The sequence below is a fragment of the Moschus berezovskii genome, chromosome 2, assembly GCF_049115385.1.
Source record: "Moschus berezovskii isolate FMDL1 chromosome 2, NW_MosBer_1.0, whole genome shotgun sequence".
NCBI lineage: Eukaryota > Metazoa > Chordata > Mammalia > Artiodactyla > Moschidae > Moschus > Moschus berezovskii.
This window is the reverse complement of record NC_142461.1, coordinates 125,928,228-125,948,729: the sequence shown is the minus strand read 5'-3', so window position 1 is coordinate 125,948,729 and position 20,502 is coordinate 125,928,228. Positions and strand designations below refer to the sequence as shown.

At 36.5% G+C, this 20,502-nt stretch overlaps 1 protein-coding gene across 1 annotated transcript in view; it reads left to right on the top strand.

Annotated features, from left to right (window-relative positions):
* Window positions 1-1,744: 1,744 nt before the first annotated feature.
* Window positions 1,745-20,502, top strand: part of NCKAP1 (NCK associated protein 1) — a 120,582-nt gene continuing 101,824 nt past the window's right edge. Inside the window, exons 1-2 of the mRNA XM_055398884.2 lie at window positions 1,745-2,123; window positions 18,101-18,211. Coding sequence (XP_055254859.1) covers window positions 2,016-2,123; window positions 18,101-18,211 — 219 coding nt within the window. The 5' untranslated portion in view covers window positions 1,745-2,015. The remainder of the gene's footprint in view (window positions 2,124-18,100; window positions 18,212-20,502) is intronic.

Below are 20,502 nucleotides of genomic sequence, written 5' to 3'. Positions count from 1 at the left end.
ACCAGTATGTCTAAAAGTTAGTTATAATACAAATTCAATAATGAGGCTAGAATCTACAGAGTGATCCCTCTACCCGGTGCTTCTGAGTTATAAGCAGCTTCAAGAGTTCAAGTTCACGTGGAATCATGATGGGGCTTTTCTAAATGACATCTGTGTTCAAATTTTAATGCGGAACCACTTTATTGTCCTCTGTATACAGCACTTTTGAAAAACTAGAAAATGATATAACCTTTCTATGTAGGACTCTAATTCTGTCTGGTTAAATTTGCCTTTGGTCCCTGAAAAAAGCACATTTTTACTCCCCACCCAGCTCCCTACACCCTGTCCTTCCCGGGTCCAGTCACTATCTCAGGTTCCAGACTCTTACCTTCTCTAAATTAATATTTAAACTATCAAGTTGGAAGGCAACCAGATAAATGAGATCCCCCAATATGCTAATAACTAATACTAGCTTAATAGGTGATCTCTCTGAGGTGTTTCTATTAAAAAACCTTCCTTCGAGTTAATTTTGTGTATAGGATTCCAAGCATAATGGCAGGTAGGATTTTTCGGTGAATGTAGGACTCTTTTCAAAGCTCCGTAAATCAAGTTCAGTCTACTGCCTTGATCTTGTAATAGTAAAACGAAAATTTCTGAAGGAACTCTACATATACTAGGTTAAAACAATGTTTCAGAATATATTTCTCACAATTTCCTTTCCATAAAGGGTTTTGATCAACCCAATGACACTTACTTTTACAATGTCGTTTATTGAAGGTGGCAGAATATTTTGTCACTTACTTAAAAATTAATACCTCAAACGAAATTAAGGCGAAAAAAATCCATCAAAACAGCTTGACTCCTCTTTGCTGGAGTTCCTCACCCAAGGCAGTGACATAAGTCCTTGCATTTTGCTACTTTTGGAATCATGTCTAACATATTTGATCAGAGGGGGCAGCCTTCGGGTGTGACTGGGAGGTATTTGATCAGGAAAAAAAAAAGATGGAAAAGCAGAATGTTGCCAAGAAGGGGTGAACTTTGGGGTGGAGGCCAGAAAAAAAAAAATAGGAAAGTTCCTTCATGCAGTTGAAGAAACATTTATTTCTGCCTCCCTCAGGCCGGGCTTCTCCGGAAGGGTAATCCCGTCGCAAATGTCAGATTCTGATTATCCGAGGAACTTGAGTCGCCCTCGCTCCGACCCGCTCGCTCCTGAACTGCGCTGAAGCGGGGGAGAGAGGCCGGCAAGGGGCGGCAGGGCGAGGCGCGGGCCGCCCGCGGAGCGCATCTGCGGTGTTCAGCGCGAGCGTCTGTCGAGAGGTGGGAGGGGAAGCGCAGGGAGCCCGCAGCCCACTCTCGGGCGAAACTCGCCGGAAAGGAAGCCACCCCGCCCCCGCCCCTCCCCGCGGGCTTCTGCCGGCTTCTCCAGGGAGGCGGTGGAAAGGCAACTTCTGGAAACGTGAAAGGCGAGGGGTGTGTGGCGGACGGGAAAACGTAACCTCCTCGGGTCGGGCTTAGGCTCCCCGGACTGGGCGGGCCGGGCCGGCTTGGGTCGGGCGTGGAGCAGGAGCCGCGTCCCGAGCGGCGGCTGCAGCGAGGCGCCCCCACCCCAGGCGCAGTTCCCCGTCCGGCCTCGCGGGGGCGCCGGCGCGGCAGATCAGGTGACCGAGCGCTCGTCCGGGGCTGCGGGGAAGCGGCCTCGTTCTCAGCCGCCTGAGACGCCGCCGCCTCCGCCACACCTAGTGGAGGAGCCGGGAAGGCGGCTCGGTGGTGGGGGCTGGGGCGGAGAGCGCCGCGGGCGGGGACGGAAGGGCGGCGGGCCGAAGGCAGGCGGCTGTCGGGGCGCGGGCTGCGGCGGGGAGAGGGACGACGAGGCGGCCGCCGCGGCTGCTCTGTCCACCGCGCGGGGCTGGGGCGCGAGGGCCATGGGCGCGCTGCCCTGAGGCGGAGGTCGCGGGCGGTGGGGGAGGAGGCCCGAGCGAGGCAGCCGCGGAGGCCGCGGGCCGGCGACTGCGCGCGAGGCCGGCGGCGCCGCCACCATGTCGCGCTCCGTGCTGCAGCCGAGTCAGCAGAAGCTGGCGGAGAAGCTCACCATCCTCAACGACCGGGGCGTCGGCATGCTCACCCGCCTCTACAACATCAAGAAGGTGCGCGCGGGCCGGCGAGGCCTCGGCGGGGGCGGCGGGCGGGCGGAGGCGGGCTGGAGGCCGGGCGGCCCGGGCGGCGGGGCGGCGGCGGCGCCCGGGGCAGAAGGCACGGCCTCGCGGCGCAGGCCCCGCCGCGGCCTAACGCGCAGCCCCGGCGTCTCTCCCGCCGGCTCGCGGGCCGGCCAGCGGCGGAGAGGAGCCATTTGCCCGCTCCCAGCGATGGGACCTGGCCGGCCGGCGCGGGCCGAGGGGCGCCGCCGCCGCCCGCTCGGCGCCCTGGCCCCCGGAGCTGGGGCTGCGCGAGAGCGGGGAGGATGGAGAGCTCCTCGGAGGGCGATAGGGAAACTTGGGTGACCGTAACTGGGATCGAAAGGTAGAAATCTGCAGATGGTGGCGGTTGTTTTCCCCCCTCAGTTCTTCTGGTATGTAAGTGGGGATGTGAGAAGGGAATGGCTCATCTGGGTGAACCCTACATCTCCTCCACTTGGCCGTTTTATTCTGGATTGCTAAATAAAAGCCGTGTAAGAGTGTGTTGACGATTTGGAATTATTTCATTTTGAAGGTGGAAAGGAGGTGGGAGTAGGGTGGAACCAGCTTTCTCCTGAAATACTTCTGGGTTCTGAGTCACTAGGACAGGAATAACAACCTTCTTCTCTTTTTCTCTTTACTCCTCCTCAGCTTAGTTTTTCCAACCATGTCGATAATACCGAAACATCGTTTCTTGAATTTCTTTACCTTCGGTGTCTACACACAATAAGAGCTGTGATTGTGTTGCTATTATGCTGATTTTATGGTGTAGTCTGATCATTTCAGTAGCTCTAGCTAATAGGCCCATTGAAAGTCTTTACGTGGCCTTCGCAAGATTAAGGAATGAAAGGCTGAGTTGGAGTTAAGAATAGATTGAAGGACAGAGCAAATATTACATTAATTTATTTTAGAAAAGAAATACCAACATTCTATTTCTTTTAAGGCAAAGTTAGTAAAGTTTTTAGTAATTTGGTAGAGAGAAAACTTAAGATTTTTTGATGCAGGCTAGATCCTGACAGTTTCCAGTGTGTATTTGATGTTATATCTTCATAATTATTTTTGTTGGCTTTTTAATGCATTCTGTCTCAGTACAGCTATAGCCCTTGTAAATTAGGGCTCCTGAAGAAAAGAATACTTAAAATTCGTATGATGGAGTTCAATATAAAACTGACCTATTTCAGCAATTTGATGTAGACGCTGAAATTTCTAGAGAAGACTGTCCTGGTTTAATAATGATAAATTTTGTGTAGCGATGGCTGTGTTCCATTGGCTTCCCTGAAATGAGGATTGGTTGACCTTAAACCTAGTGCACTCAAGAGTAAAATGCCTCTTCACACTTAAATTTTGTGTGACAGGAGCTCAGGGTCATTCCAATGAAACCCTCTGCATTTACCGAGAAGAGACTTGGTTATAAGTTTATGTAAGTTTGTAATAATTTTAGATGGTATTACTTACAGGTTCATTGACCTGAACTTTTTTGTGAGATGCTCTTTAGCTTGGAAATTCGTTCCTATATGATCTTTGTGCAAAAAAACAAGCAAGACAAACATCGCTAAAAGTTACTAGACGTGTGGTATTGTGGTTAAAGGAAATGGTTATGATGGTTTCCAAAAGAGGAAGTGAGAGTAACATCAAAAGTGATTCGGGTATTTAGGCAAAATTCCTCTTTTTAAAGCATTCGTTACACATTTTTATGGCATGAAAATAGATTTTACAGATTTCATCTTCATAAATGATCTAAGATTAGACTAAATTTTAAGCGTTCAAATACTTCAGTTCACTGCCTTTTCTCAAAAGCATATTTTTTCACTTCCTGTTTTGAGAAACTTTAGGCTCTTGCATTATTGAACTAGTACAATTTAAAGTGAGTTGATCATTATATCCAAGTGTCTAATATTTTGAATTACTGAAATATTATATTTCAGCACTTAACACGTTTATAATTTCTTGAGAAATACTTCTGCCTTGTCTGAGTGATTGTGAGTTCCCGCTCAGTGGGGACTGTGTTACTCATTTTTTAATTACTAGTACTTGGGGTCTTACACGGTCCATGAAGCTTTCAGTTAGGACTTGTTGAAAAGGATGAATACATTATGCATACTGTGTATGTATGTATATGCAACATATATATGAGCGTGTGTGTGTATGTGTGTGTAATCTTGCTCTAGTTTTAATAATAATAGCTTTTGATCTGCCCTCCTTGTGTGATTTTATATACAAATACATCAGATGGATTTTTGAGTCTTTCAGCCTGTTGTTGTGTATAAAGGCTGGCATATCTTCCTGGCTGGCTGGGATTGAAACATTTGTTCAAAAATCTTGCCCCAAAAAGTGAATAAGATCCGTTTACCATGTGTTTATAAGGTTCGTGCTGTCTAGGTTTTTATGGCAGTGTAAACCCCCGTTATCTTTTCAATCTCAATCTTTTATAGTCCTCAAAAAAAAAAAGACAAACCCCTTCTACTGCATACTGCATCTCTGCCAGTCAGTTACCACATTTTCATTAGTTCATGTTTGCATTAGATTGTCTATCAGATCTGATAACTGTTTCAACTAGAAGTCTGCAATGGCAGTATTTTAGTGAGCATATACAGTGAAAAATACTTCAGTGACCTCAGTATCAATAAAATAACTTTAAGTTACTGTAACCAAGAATAATAGGCTTTAATACTTAGGGGAATGTAACATGGCTCCTGAAAAATATTTTGGCTTTTTGAAGTAAAATTTATATCAATTGAGTAATTTTTGATAGCTTAATATGTACAGGCTGGAGAAGGAAATGGCAACCCACTCCAGTATTCTTGGCTGGGAAATCCCACCAACAAAGGAGCCTTGTGATTATAGTCCATGGGGTTGCAAAAGAGTTGGACACCACTGAGTGATTAAAGAACAACGAACAAATACATACAGGTTATGAAAATTTTAAGAATTTGTAATCAAATCAGGGATTTAAGAAGATGTGAAGGAGGATTTTAAGGGTGAAAGGTGAAGGTGGTAGGTAGTTTTACATTTAAATGTATTTATTTCATAATGTCTTAATTTTTTAAAAATTAAAAATGTCTTCCCTCTTCTGGAGCTACTACTACTACCCACTTATATAGTGACTTTTAACGTTTTCAGCCTACTTTTATATCACTCATTGTGACATGGCAGGGCAGTGTGGTGGAAATAAAGAGTATGGAGCCAGAAGTTAGGAGACCTGCCTTTCAGTCTTCAGTATGTCACTGAGAGTTTTGTAATATTGGTTGGGTGTCTTGACTTCCCAGAGCTTCATTGTTTTTCATCTGTGAAATGGGGTAAAATTAACTGTGAAAGGAATGCTCAAGTCTGTTCCAGCTCTGATTGTTATGTTTACAAAGTAGAAGATAAGGCCCATTTTAAACAGTTTAATTGAGCTCAGTTTAGTTTTTCTTAATATAGGGATGATAATACATGATCTGTCTACTTCATAGGATTGTGAAGATAAAAGATTATAACAATGTGAAAATAGTTTAAAACTTCTATAAATGTAAGATGGTATTTGTTTAGGACTCTCAGTAACTTTTGGCAGCAACATTTGTTTTTTTCCTGAAATTTTACTGCTGTTTAGCAAACATATACCAAAATTCCAAAAAGGAAACATTTTTTAGCTGACCTTAATTTTTGTGTGTGTGTGTGTTTATTCTTTCTTACTTTTTTCTCTTTTTTCCTATGCCATCACCAACATGAACTTGGTGATTCTGTACCAAAAGGTCTCAATTAATACTTTTCATATTTTTCATCTTGTTAAGTTACTGCTTCAATTCTAAAGGACAGAAAGGCAAAAATACCTATCCAGCTATTGCAAACTTCTTTTTTGGAGTATTTTTATTACAGGCTTTTGCCCGTGACTTTGGATAAATTTATTTTATGAGTAAAGAAGTTAATAACAGTGTAAAATTGAAAGTCTTTACCTGATATGTGCTTATCTAATGGAGGTAGGAAGATGTATGGGAAGTATGCAGTCAGGGTAAAGGAAAGGGAATCAGCTTTAGTCTTCCCTTTCAGTGTTACATTTCTCTTCATTTAAGGGCCTTATTTTCTGTGTGGGTTAATCAGGAGCGGAAAGCATGTTCCAAAGATTGGATTTTGGCAAGTTGTAGAAGTACTGTTAGTACCTATAAGATTTTTTTCCCCAGGGAGATTTTCATTCTCAAAATCCTTAAACATGTTAAGAAAGCATTGTCTCTTCCTCAATCTGTATTTAAGTTACATACATATATATATAACGTATATATTTCTGTAAACAAAGCCTACTACATCTGTTTGTAACTTTAGTTTTCAAGGAAGGTGCTTCTAAAAATGAGGATTTGATAATTCTATTTCTTGTTATACTGGATGATATAGGCTGAGGAGATAAAGATCAGTGAAAAATACTTAGGAAAGAGGCTTATTTTTATTATTTTTAAGTGGCAATGGTAAATTGTCCACTTTTTGTTTCCTTTGTGGAATTATTAAATAACTTAAATAATAAATTTTTTAAATGATTACAGAAGGAATACTTGTTATTGTCAAAAACTCAAATATGATTTCAGAAATTCTCTGCCTGTTCATCTCCCACTTTTAAAAAATAAGCTGTGTATACTTATACAATTTTTTGTACAAATGCTGACATATGTGCATGCATATTTTATTATATTATGACTTAAATAGATTATTTCCAAAAATAAAGTTGAAGCAGCAGCCTGGTACAGTTTACATATAAATGAAATTAGGATTCTTAATCTGTTGCTTGTATATTTATATTTTAAGAAAGTTAAAGGGATGGATATATTTAGTTAGCCACATCCAATATGTTGAAAATGAGAAGGCTCAGATGGGAAAGTATCAGTATTGAAAATTCTTGTCTTTACTGGCAAGGGTGATTAAAAATTTAATTTGTATTCTTGTTTGATAATTTACTTGCAGTGTTAGTGTTAAGTAAATTCCAACAATAATTTCAGATCATGCTCAGTAGATGTACATTTTATGTTAGAAATAGTTTTATCTTTGTGGTTGTTCAGTCGCTAAGTCATGTCTGACTGCAACTCTGTGAACTGCAGCATGCCAGGCTTCCCTTTTATGTCTTTGTTTAGGAAAAAGAACATGTAATAAAAGTAAAAGTAATGCTAGCTATTTAGTGAATCGCTGCTGCTGCTAAGTCGCTTCAGTTGTGTCCGACTCTGTGCGACCCCATAGACGGCAGTCCACCAGGCTCCCCCATCCCTGGGATTCTTCAGGCAAGAACACTGGAGTGCGTTGCCATTTCCTTCTCCAATGCATGAAAGTGAAAAGGGAAAGTGAAGTCTCTCAGTCGTGTCCGACTCTTAGCGGCCTCATGGACTGCAGCCTACCAGGCTCCTCCATCCATGGGATTTTCCAGGCAAGAGTACTGGAGTGGGGTGCCATTGTCTTCTCCTTATTGAATCGCTATTATATCCTAAATTAAAAATTTTTTTCTTTTAATTGTCCACAGATCTGTGATTTATTCTCTAGATCTGTGATTTATTCTCTAGATAAAGCAGTTGAATTTGGTTAACTTGTCCAAGTCTTACTCTGAAAAGTAGAAGTTTGGATTGACTCCTTTCTCTCTTAACCACTAAGTCTGGGCTCTTAATTTATTTTTGTCATTAGGTTATAATCATTAGTGAAATTTTTCTGGCAGATATAATTTTACACACAATAATCTTAACCTAAAAGAAATAGGCAATTATAGAAATAATTTTCTTATTTACTGTAGACTACTTTTATGTGAACTTTGTATGGGTTTGTTATGAAAAGGCATTGAGGTCATAATTAACAGTATACCAGTGATTATTAAAGACTTCTATTTAGCTTTGTAGTATATTGAAATGAGAAATAGTTTAGAATTAGGAAATTTAAAATTCTATTTATTGACATTTGGGGGAACTTATAAATATTTTGTATTTACTTTTTATATTATATGCATTTTTTCTTTGTGAATATTTCTAAAATTAGTCCATGACATATTAAAAGCACAAGCTGAAAGGACTAACCATATGAATAATAATAAGAAAACTGAAAACGCAGGTCAGGAAGCAACAGTCAGAACTGTACATGGAACAACAGACTGGTTCCAGATAGGAAAAGGAGTACGTCAAGGTTGTATATTATCACCCTGCTTATTTTAACTTATATGCAGAGTACATCATGAGGAACGCTGGGTTGGAAGAAGCACAAGCTGGAATCAAGATTGCTGGGAGAAATATCAATAACCTCAGATGTGCAGATGACACCATCCTTATGGCAGAAAGTGAAGAGGAATTAAAAAGCCTCTTGATGAAAGTGAAAGAGGAGAGTGAAAAGGTTGGCTTAAAGCTCAACATTCAGAAAACAAAGATCATGGCATCTGGTCCCATCACTTCATGGGAAATAGATGGGAAAACAGTGGAAACAGTGTCAGACTTTATTTTTGGGGGCTCCAAAATCACTGTGGATGCTGATTGCAGCCATGAAATAAAAAGACGCTTACTCCTTGGAAGGAAAGTTATGACCAACGTAGATAGTATATTAAAAAGCAGAGACATTACTTTGCCAACCAAGGTCCATCTAGTCAAGGCTATGGTTTTTCCCGTGGTCACGTATGGATGTGCGAGTTGGACTGTGAAGAAAGCTGAGCGCTGAAGAATTGATGCTTTTGAACTGTGGTGCTGGAGAAGACTCTTGAGAGTCCCTTGTACTGCAAGGAGATCCAACCAGTCCTTTCTAAAGGAGATCAGTCCTGGGTGTTCGTTGGAAGGACTGATGCTAAAGCTGAAACTTTAATACTTTGGCCACCTCATGCGACTATTTGACTCACTGGAAAAGACTCTGATGCTGGGAAGGATTGGGGGCAGAAGGAGAAGGGGACGACAGAGAATGAGATGGCTGGATGGCATCACCGACTTGATGGACATGAGTTTGAGTGAACTCCGGGAGTTGGTGATGGACAGGGAGGCCTGGCGTGCTGTGATTCATGGGGTCGCAAAGAGTCGGATAGCGACTGAACTGAACTGAAACAGAAAATTTTGCTTGAGGGAAAAGTACAAGGTGTAAACTCAAACAGTGAAATAGCATTTATCTTCCTTAATTTTAAGGATATATAGTTATTTCTTCATTGAAGGTACTTTGTCTCTTGAGATTTCAAATATACATTTTACATTTTTATTTTTAAAGTCAAATGGCAACTTTTTTTTCCATTGAAAAACCCTGCATGAAATAAAATAAATGCCATTAAGGAAGAACAACCAATAAGTGTGTTTCTGTCTTGAACTTTACTAATTAGTACTATTTTTTCTGTTCCCAAGATGTGTTTTTTGTTGACTGGTTTTAATATTGTCATTTTTAGTAAATATAGTAAAATCTTATTAATTTTGATCCTATTAGGAATTTGCAGTATTGTAATTATTAATTTTGACTCACTTAATATGACAGCTGCTGCTGCTAAGTCACTTCAGTCGTGTCCAACTCTGTGCGATCCCATAGACGGCAGCCCACCAGGCTCCGCTGTCCCTGGGATTCTCCAGGCAAGAACACTGGAGTGGGTTGCCATTTCTTTCTCCAGTGCATGAAAGTGAAAAGTGAAAGTGAAGTCGACTAGTGTCCGACTCTTAGCAACCCCATGGACTGTAGCCTACCAGGCTTCTCCGTCCATGGGATTCCCAGGCAAGAGTACTTGAGTGGGGTGCCATTGCCTTCTCCTAATGTGACAGGGAATCTTCTAAATCATTTCTTTAAATACTGTTGTACTGAAATGTTTTACTTCAATAAGTTAAACTTAATAATCTCTTAAACTGCAAGTTTGTAAGGAGAGTTGAACAGCAGAAAATGGCATAGACATCTTGAGAATTGAAGGACGGTAACTTTTATTTGAATCATTAACATTTTTAATAATTTTGAAATATATAATGGGTTAAAGTTTTTGAAGGAATATCTTGTTTTAAGTATTGGAAAATATCTTCTTATTGCATACTTGATTATTTTAGATACCTGACCGTAATAAAACTGTAGAAGTTATATTATGAGCTATTCTTTCAGGTAGTAGCAAATATTGGGAGTTTTCTTTTCATTCATTCATTTGTTGAATGGCTTCCTGGACACTGGGAAAACAAATTAAGATACAGTCTCCAGTGCCAAGAAATTAATATTGTAGTGGGTGAGACAGATGTGTAGATAATTAAATAAAATGCAGTGATTAAGTGTTGTTGTGGGTATCTTGAGAATGGAGTTAAAGATTCCTGTCTGGGGTAGATGGGAAGAAGAGATAGTGACTTTTATGCTTGGTTTTGAAGTATGAATAGAAGCTTTGGCTAGGCAATGACAAGGAATAGCCAGTCATTCAAGATTCCAAGCTTTTGTTCAGTAGAATATATAAAGATATAAAATATATGAAGTTTTAAAATCCTGTATTAATCCTTCTTGCTGGCATATAGATTCTAAAGTCTGTGTGTTTTTTTCCCCATACTCGTAGCTTTCTGTGAGTTGAGACGGCTAGATTCTAGATAAAACTTTGAAACTTTTTTTTTTTTAACTTTGGACAAGTTGTTTAATCTCTCTGAGTTCAGTTCAGTTCAGTCGCTCAGTCGTGTCCGACGCTCTGCGACCCCATGGATCACAGCGCGCCAGGCCTCCCTGTCCATCACCAACTCCCGGAGTTCACTCAAACTCATGTCCATCGAGTCGGCAGTGCCATCCAGCCATCTCATTCTCTGTCGTCCCCTTCTCCTCCCGCCCCCAACCTTTCCCAGCATCAGAGTCTTTTCCAGTGAGTCAACTCGTCGCATAAGGTGGCCAAAGGATTGGAGTTTCAGCTTCAGCATCAGTCCTTCCAATGAACACCCAGTATTGATATCCTCTAGAATGGACTGGTTGGATATCCTTGCAGTCCAAGGGACTCTCAAGAGTCTTCTCAAGCGCCACAGTTCAAAAGCAGTTAGAGTTCCTTTATTTATAAATTGAGGAACCCCTTGGTTCTTAGTCAGAAATACATAGCATAATCATTTTAAAAGGTTTTTAAAAGTACATCTGGATCATGACCCAAGTCTACTGAATAAGCAAAAGCCCCTGAAGTTGTTCTGAAGAACTACTGAAATAAGTAAAATTAACTTAATACTTCTGATTTCTTTTTCTGATAATTGCAATGATTTAATTTTGAGTGATAACTAAATTTCTGGAATGATCGGCTGCACATAGACTCTGTACTAGCAAAAGCATCTACAGGGTGCTTATTTACTCTCAGCTTCTCCTACACTTCAAGTTACATTTTTTGGTTTTCTAAGCCACGTTAGTCCTATTGTCTTGCAATCTTAGATATTCCTGTTTTCCCATGTGTGGAATACTCTTTACTTAGCATTATAACGTTGAGAATTAAATGGGTAAATTCACAAAGTGCTAGTATAGTGCCTGGCACAAGAGTAAGATGTGAACAGATGTTGTGTATTTCTGGAGCTTGAAACATACTGGGCAATTACTAAGTGTTCACTTTTTCCTAATAAATCCAGCTCATTACCATCTTTAGGAACATTTCTTAATTTTTCCTTTTTACTGCCTGGCATTATAGTTTGATATCTACTTACTGCTAATGCAAAATAAGTGTTTGTTCTTCAGACGTATGTTTCCCAGAAGTCCTTTAAAGATCAACTTCTTTTAGAATAGTAACAGTGTAACCACATATAACCCTTACTCTTTGTTGGATATAAACTGAAATGTTTGTGTATATGAGAAACTGAGACATGTTTGAAAACAATAACATAGACATCTTTTTGAGTATTGAATGGTAATTAGAAACTTTGATTTATTAAAATTTTTAATAAAGAATTTTGAAATATATAATGAGTCAAAATATTTAAGTTTATGATTTTTCAAGAACTTGTCCTTAGGAAACAATAATCATAGTATGTATATACCTTTAAATCGGCTGTTATTGACTCTATAAGAGATGATTTATAAAATTACGTTAATTTTAAAGCATTTCCAGTAATTTCCGTTTACTTTCCTATCAAGTTTTTTAATCCAAACTATAGAAGTGGGTTACTTTTTTTCTTCTCCCGCACCTTTTTTTTTTCACCTACCCAATCTCAAAGGGGAAGTTGCAAGCAGATTGATTGGCCAAAATGTAGGTGACATGCATGGGGAAAAAAATGGAAAATTTAACCAGTATTATTAGAATTTGAGGCTTGTTTTGGTCTTGATAGTTTCTTTTTTTTTTTTTAGATTTTTTTAATACTTACTGGAAAGTTGCACACTGAAATTCATTATTTTTAAAGTTAGAAAATAAAAGAGTTGTAGGCAAGTTCCTTTTAGAGTCTGTGGTCTTAAGTGATGTCCATTTTTCCTCTAGGCATTAATATCAATTTGTTGAAGACTCAAGGGAGAATTTTAGTCTGCTTTTACCTTCAGTTTTGCAAAACCTGCTTTAAAACAGGTTTATTATTTCTTGTTTATGGAGTAAATGTTTAAATTCATCTTTCATCTTGATCACATTTTGTAGATTTTTCTCTTTCCTAATACGATTCAGGTGAGGCTGATTTCTTTCCTATACTCTCATAAATAGCATTCTCACTCTGATCCCTGGGATTTTGTTCATGTTTTTTCCATTTAAGTTATTGTAGTAAAAGAAATTATTTTGTTCTATAATATTTTGGCAAAGGAATGTGTTTTAAGTTAGACTGGAAATTAAAAAATAAAACTGATTGAAGTAATCAGATTTTTTTTTTTTCCTTTAATAGTGATTACTTCAGTAAAAATTTTGAGCAGCTGAGGTACGGAAAGAATGGAACAATTTTTACATATTTTTTTTTGGAGTATATATTTTTCAGTAAGTGGTTTTTTGTTTGTTTGTTTGGTTTGTTTTTAGTGTTTTGAAATACTTGAGTACTCAAAGTTAGTAATTGTAAAGCCCTGAGTGAGTCACTTAATTTCTGATGCTACTTTTCTCTCTGTTGAGTAAAGATTTAGAAAATTTCTAAACCGAGGTGTTTTGCACGCCTAGTAAATGTTCCTTTTACTCTTGACTCTTATATCATTATTGTTTTGTTTTCTCTTGATTGTTGTTTAATCTCTTATGCATAGAGGACTGTTTCTGTACTTTTAATTTTTATTTTTTAAACATTGTGGTAAGGATGTTCTTCGAAAAATATATAACGTTAACCATGCAGAGTTAAGCTGTGGTATGTAATCTGTGTTGTGACAACCCAAGGAAAGACCTTGGAAGTGATTTCAGTGGTAGATTTGGCAGGAAGATTTGTTGAAAAGTCATGCTTTAAAACTGTATTGTCTGATTTTGAGGTTTTTAATCAACGATGTTTATTTTGTGGCCCAAATAAAATAATATGTGGTTTTCTGAAACGTCTTTGTTCTTTATTTTGGATAACAACATTATATTTTTGTTTTGTGAAAAAATGAACTAGGAAATACTGAATTGACAGCACTGACATTAATTTCGTTAAATGCATGATCTTTTTTTGATAATTGGGAACTCATAGATATCCATCTATTGTGAAAAGTTCTATTTTAAAAAAATTGAAGGTAATCAAAACATAAGAATTTGTGTGTCAGCCACCTGGAATAAGCACTTTTTGTATATTTTGTCTTTTAAAAATATGAACAACCTACCTTATTAAGTAGGTAATAATAGTATCCTTAATTTATGGGTTAAAGTACTAAGGCTCAGGGAAGCAACTTGCCTAAGGCTGTATGGGCTGTGATTCACTTACAGACAGTTATTAATTATTACATTTAAATACTTCCTTTAACACTAGTATAATTTTATCTGCCAGATTAGTCTTAGCTTTGTTAAATTTAAAGGTAATTAGAATATTCATGGGAAATAAAGTTTCAGTTCTGAAAACTGGAAATTTAAGTGTATAAATATTTAAATTTGCTTTAGATCTTCTGGAATTTTAAATTCTGGTATTTTATGCATTAAGAAATCATGCTGAGTCAAGATAAAATAAGGTTTTAGAGTGGTGCTTTTTAAAACAGTTCTAAAATTACAGATACAGTTTCCTGTTTGCTTGATGAAAAGCCCTTTTAGCCAATTATTGTTTTAGTTGCTAAGTGTGTCTGACTCTTTTGTGACCCCATGGACTGTAGCTCTCCAGGCTCTTCTGTTCTATGGGATTTCCCAGTCAAGAATACTGGGGTGGGTTCCTATTTCCTCCCTTGGGGGATTTTCCCAACCCAAGGATTGAACCTGGGTCTTCTGCACTGGGAGGCGGATTCTTTACCACTGAGCCATTTGGGCAACCCCTTAACCAATTATGCAAAAAAACTTTTTTTTTTCCTTTTGTAGAGCTATAAGATTCAGGGATTTAGACAAAATTTTGTCCTTTACTCCCCTTTTCTTTTTTTTGGAGGGTGGGGTGATGGACAGGTTAGATGTATTCGAGTTTAATTGAATTGGTTGAACCTTTTGGTTCAGTCTTTGTGGCAAGCCTTTGTGAAATATATTAGTTTAAAATATACTGTAAGTATAGTAGTATATTCAGTTTTCTTTATTTCTTTCTTTTTTCTTTTTTGGCTGTAACTCGTGGCTTGTGGGATCTTAGTTCCCCAACCAGGGATTGAACCTGGGTCCTCGGCAGTAAATGCTCAGAGTTAAAACCACTGTATTGCCAATTCTTAAATATGTTATTTCAAAGGGTAATACTTTTAAGAGTGAAAGATGAGTTTTGTGTAATGTTACTGTAGTAGGACGAGGTAAGAGTTTTAGGTGTACCGAGTGCAAGCTGTGTTTTTAAACTATAGTTTATTTTATGATTTCTTTGTTGGTGGAGTCATTAAAATGAAGATTTTGAGTTAGAGTGGAGAAAGTTAATCTCTATAAACAGACATCTGGTTAGTTGGGATATTGTTATATTCTTTCAGTATGGTAGGACATTATTCTTCAGTTGATTATTAAGAATGGCTTTTTGCCAGGATGTATTTACCTAAATACTAGCTTTTAGTCAAGTTTTGATTTTTTTCTTGCACTTTTTTTTGCCTGAGTATTTGCAAGTGTCTCTATTGGTATCTCGAGTAGGTTGATTTCAGAAAAAAATAAAATGGTGCCTAGTACTCTTGTATAGTGTTTGTGAATCTTGTGTTTTTCTATTGGCATTTTTTGAGTGAATGAAGTATGCCAGATACCCTTAAAAATTCTGCTCATATGCACATACACACCCACAAGCACACACTGATACTAATCTAATGGGCAAAACTTTTTAGGGTAGCTTGCAGTTATGATTTATTTAACAGATGAAACTGAGGCACAGCAAATCACTTGTTTATGGTTATAGCTAGGAGCCAGGATTTGAACATGGACAGCCTGTCTTATAACTCATGTTCTTAACTACTAGGCTACTCGTTTTCTGTGAGTAAAGCAAATTTGGTTATGTTTAGGCTTGGGGTAAATAAAGAGTATATGATTAGAGGAAAGAATCTTAGTCATTATTTCTAATTCTGTTTACTATGATAAAGACTATTCAGTGCTTACTATTCACATGAGATTTTTACTTAGGTAATTATAATTATAGCTATTAGGTAAATGCTAATTTCCCCATTTACACATGAAGAAATTGAGATTAGGAGATGTGTCATAATATATTCAAGTATGGATCGTCCCATGGATAGTAAGTGATGAAGATTGAAATTTAGTCTTCTATTCCAGGGTCTGTATTCTTAATCTTTATGGCATACTGTCTCCCAGTGTAGTTTGTTTAAATATGGCTCAGTGAGTAGTGTGGAAAAAGGTAAATTAATTCCAAGGAAAGACTATATAACCACTTATTTTTCCACTGAAATGAAATTCCATTCTTTTTGTTTTCTGTGCAGTAAGGAAGAGCTGTTTATATACAGATATATCTTTAGTTACTTGATTAAATTCTTACACAATAAAATTCGTGATCACTGGGAGTGGGTATGGTAGTCTATTATATTTTATTAGTTTTTTCACTTATATTGTTAGAACGGATAACTGAATTTTAAAATAATTAGAGTATGAAAGATGATACATAATATTTTAAAAAGAATTTGGAATCACTTTAGTATTCTGTACTACTTCAGGCATGTTCTTGAAACTTGGTTTTCATTTTATGATTGATAGAAGGAATTGCTAATATGTAGCTATTTCCATTGGTACAAATTCTTAGTTATGTGGCTCTCAGTTATTCCTCTATATAATATTTTGGGGGAAGTGGGTTAATTGGAAGATCAATTTGTGAGATATAATATTTTAAGCTAGTGACAGTCTACTCTGAGGAAAAGTCAGATATGTTAATATTTATGATATTGAAATGAAATTTATACAATAGCTTTGTGTCAGTCTGGTTAAAGATTATGAAGTTCTAAATTTCTTATAGTTAATTTTGTTTTATCTAATTGTGTTTGAGAATTAAGATAATTCTTAGTGCATTCCTATTTCCTTTTGGAAAATATAAGAATTTTTGCATTGATTTTTATACTTTGGCTTGGTAAGGAGTTAGTTGATATTTGAAAAATAGTTGGAATTGAGCTAAAGTTCAAAAGTCATCCAATAACGACTTATTTTTATTCTTGGCTACCGTTTCTTTTTAAGGTATGTAAAATTTCACTAATGGTTTTGCTCCTGTTTTTATAGTTGCATGTAGTCTTTATTTTTCCTTCTAGTATTATTTTTAAGTTATTTAGAAAGAGCACCGAGAAACTGACATGGTTGTACACCTCACAGTAGTATTTAAATATATATGAATAATATAAACTCTATAAATTTATTGTATACTAAAACTTGCTACTCAGAATACCTTGAAAATTGTAGCACCATATAGTTTTCATCTTGTCTTGTTATTCATAGTCTGCAGTGCATAAGTTCTCTACTGAAACGTATGTCATAGTTTGACACTCATTGTTTACAAGTAATTTTCTCTCTTTTTATTACAATGCTTCCCCAGCAAGGACAAGTTTGGAAGGTTTGCAAAGCTTTTCACCTTCCCTCTGCCCGCTTGCCCGCTTTCAGATCAGTTTCATGTTTCATAACTTCTCTTTCTGCAATCCACAACATAGCTATAGTAAACAGTGAAAAAACATTACAGTATTGTATTTCCTCACACATAATAGATAACTTTTCAAAGGATATACCCTCTTTAAAATACAATGAAAAGAAGTAGAAATGTTACCATCTCAGTAATTCACTAGGAAGCAGTTAATCATGTCACAGAATGAAACTGAGCAGTATTGAAGATTATGCTGTATTGCTAATAGTTCAGATAAAAAGTTCTTTCTAATAATAATGCCTTACATTTGTGCAATGCTTTACAGTTTCATACAGAGAATGCTGTACTGCTGATGTGGTCAAAATGTAAACATTTCCATTTGTTCTGTGCTTATGAGATATAGAATAGATGTAGATTTCATTGTTTGAAGTGCTGCTGGTATGATGGAAAACAGTGTTGTAACTCAGATTTTCGGCAACACAAGTTAATACTATAAGGCTAGTTTTAGCACCTTCCAGTTCTTTTGAACTAGGGCTCTTGTATTTAAAATGTTTAGATTGAATGAGGAGAACATTTTGGAAAAGACATTTAAACATAAGCTTTTATTATATAACACATAGAAACATTTCCAGTACTCTTATTGAATATTTAATTTTGTAATACTTTATTAGCTTCAGATGAATACAATCCTACCTCAAACCAAGAATTTTTTTTTTCTTTTTCTTTTCTTTTCTTTTATTTTTTTAGGTTTGAGCTTTTCCTTCACTGCTGTTCTGCGCTAACTGCTTTGAAACTTTCCATGCATTTTTTTTCAGTAGAAGAACATCTCTGTACTGTCTCCCATTGCATATTTCAGCTGTGACAATCCCTGCACTTTGCCTATTCATTTTATCACCTGCTCACCAAAAACAAGTATCTCTCTAATTTCTGATTACAGATTTGCTATTATTTCTTGGTTTTAGAAAAAGGAGGCATTTCACTTTTTTTATTACTGTTGTTTTATAGGCTTGTGGAGACCCCAAGGCAAAACCATCCTACCTTATTGACAAAAACCTGGAATCTGCTGTGAAGTTCATAGTCAGAAAATTCCCTGCTGTAGAAACTCGCAACAACAATGTAAGTCATTTAAATTTATATATTACTTGATTTTAGCCATCTGTAATGGAAGTAATGGTCAGTACTTGAAGTAGCTCTTATTTATCTAATTCTTTGTATTTTAAATATATAAACTATATACATTAAAGGCTTTTAGAGATAATATTATCTCAGAAATTGGTGAAAAAAACGATTGAGCCACATTGTCATTTTATTATAGAAAAATAGGATCTTAATTTCTTACGTATACTTATTCCCTTTCAAGTTGCAACAAAGAGTAAGGTAATAGATATATATATTTTTTCAAATATTAGTATTTGCATGACTAGTTAGGGTTTTTTTCTTATAGTCATAGGTTTAACTTTGTCTTGAAGTTAGAAAATGTCTTCATAGAGCTTGTATTGTTTTTAATAATTAGCTGTGTTTGGCTTTAAAATGTGTTTCTTTTTATAATTGAGAAAAACTTGTTATATTAAATAAGATAAGTTGATGGTATTAGGATCCTTATTATTCCATATTACATTTTCTCAGATGGTAAAATTTTTCATAGTATTATATTGAAAGATGGTAACATTTATAGAGTCTTCCCAATTCTTTCACATATCTTTTGGTAATTATAATAATTGCTATGAATAACTAATTTTAGGAATTAGGGTTATTTTTCACCTTACTGTGGTCTTTTCATGTAAATTTTGTTGGACTCTTTTCTGCATGTCTTCTCTTTTTCCTTTTTTCTCTGGTGGGCTTATAATTCTTTTCTCTTTTTCTTAATGTACAAACTTAGTCTAGAAATTTCCTCTTACATATAATCTCCCTACTTTTCAGAAGCGCTGCTTAAAAGATATTTTGTCATCTTTTGGTTTCTTCAAATCATGTGTACGTTCATTGAAGATTTGTATTTAGCCTGTTATTCAACTTTCACTTAAAAATATTTTATTGTGAAGGAAAAATACCAGTCACAACTAACAAAATAAGTCTGAAGTGCTTTTTAAATAATTTTTTAAAGTTTTTATTTTAAAAATTTCTGTTTTTTGTGAATATAGGTTAATAGAAGTCTTTCTTTTGTTTCACAAATTTTGTTTTATCATTGGTATATTAAGATATCACAGTTAGTTCCTGATTACATATGGGTAATTGAAAATGTACATGTCTTCAGAACACTATTATTGTGTGGAAAACTCTTTCTTCAATGTTGATATTAGTTCGCTAACTCATCTGAGAGATTATATATTCACTCTAAAAGAGATTTTATAATGAAATCTGTTTTACATTTAATTTTATGCTTCTCTTTCTCATGGCTCATAAAATCTGTGATATGAGCTCTTCAGAGACTCTTTCCAGTTTAATTTATATGTTTGTGTAAATTTCTGTATGAGAATAAGCATAGTTCCTTGATATGAGACCTTTTATTAGAAAATTAGCGAGATCTGATTAAACAAATATTCACTATTTCATATCAGTAAAATTTTTTGTTGAATAAATTGATAATCTTTGTTCTTGATTTGCTAGGCATGCTGTTTACAATAATGCCAGGTTTTTGTTATTGTTGTTTGTTTTTTAATAGTTTATTTTTCAACTTTTATAGCACAAAATTGATTTTTAAAATTAACTATTCAGATACGATTCACATAGTATACAGTTCACCTGTTTAAAATGTACAATTCAGTGGCTTTTAGTTCATCCACAGAATTGTGCATCCCAGTGCCACAATCAATTTTAGATCATCTTCCTCATCCCCACGAGAAACCTAAGACCCATTAGCAGTCACTCCTGCCAGTATCCCCACTACCCCAACTCTAGGCAAACATGAATCTCCTTCTGTATGCTTGCCTGTCCTGTAGATTTTATATAGATAAAATAAATACTGTGTCTTTTTTGACTGGCTTCTTTTGCTTAGTGTAATGTTTTCAAGGTTTATCCAGGTTGTAGCATATATCAGTACTTCTTTTCTTTTTATTGCGAAAAAATATTCCATTGTGTGGATATATCACCTTTTATTTATCTGTTCATCAATTGGTGGATTCTTGAGTTGTTTCTGCTTTTTGGCTATTGTGAATAATACTACTATGAATGTTTGTGTAAAAGTTATACGGACATACGTTTTTTATTTCTCTTGGAAATACATACCTAGGAGTAGAATTGCTGGGTCATGTGACAATTCTATGTTTAACCTTTAATTAATTATACACCATTGTTAAATGTTATCTCTACTTGTAGAAGGTACTCTGGTTGTGTTGTTTGCAAAGTCTGAATTTTGTCATATGGCCTTTACAACTATTCTGTGTAATGCCATTCTGTTGGGTTTTTACATG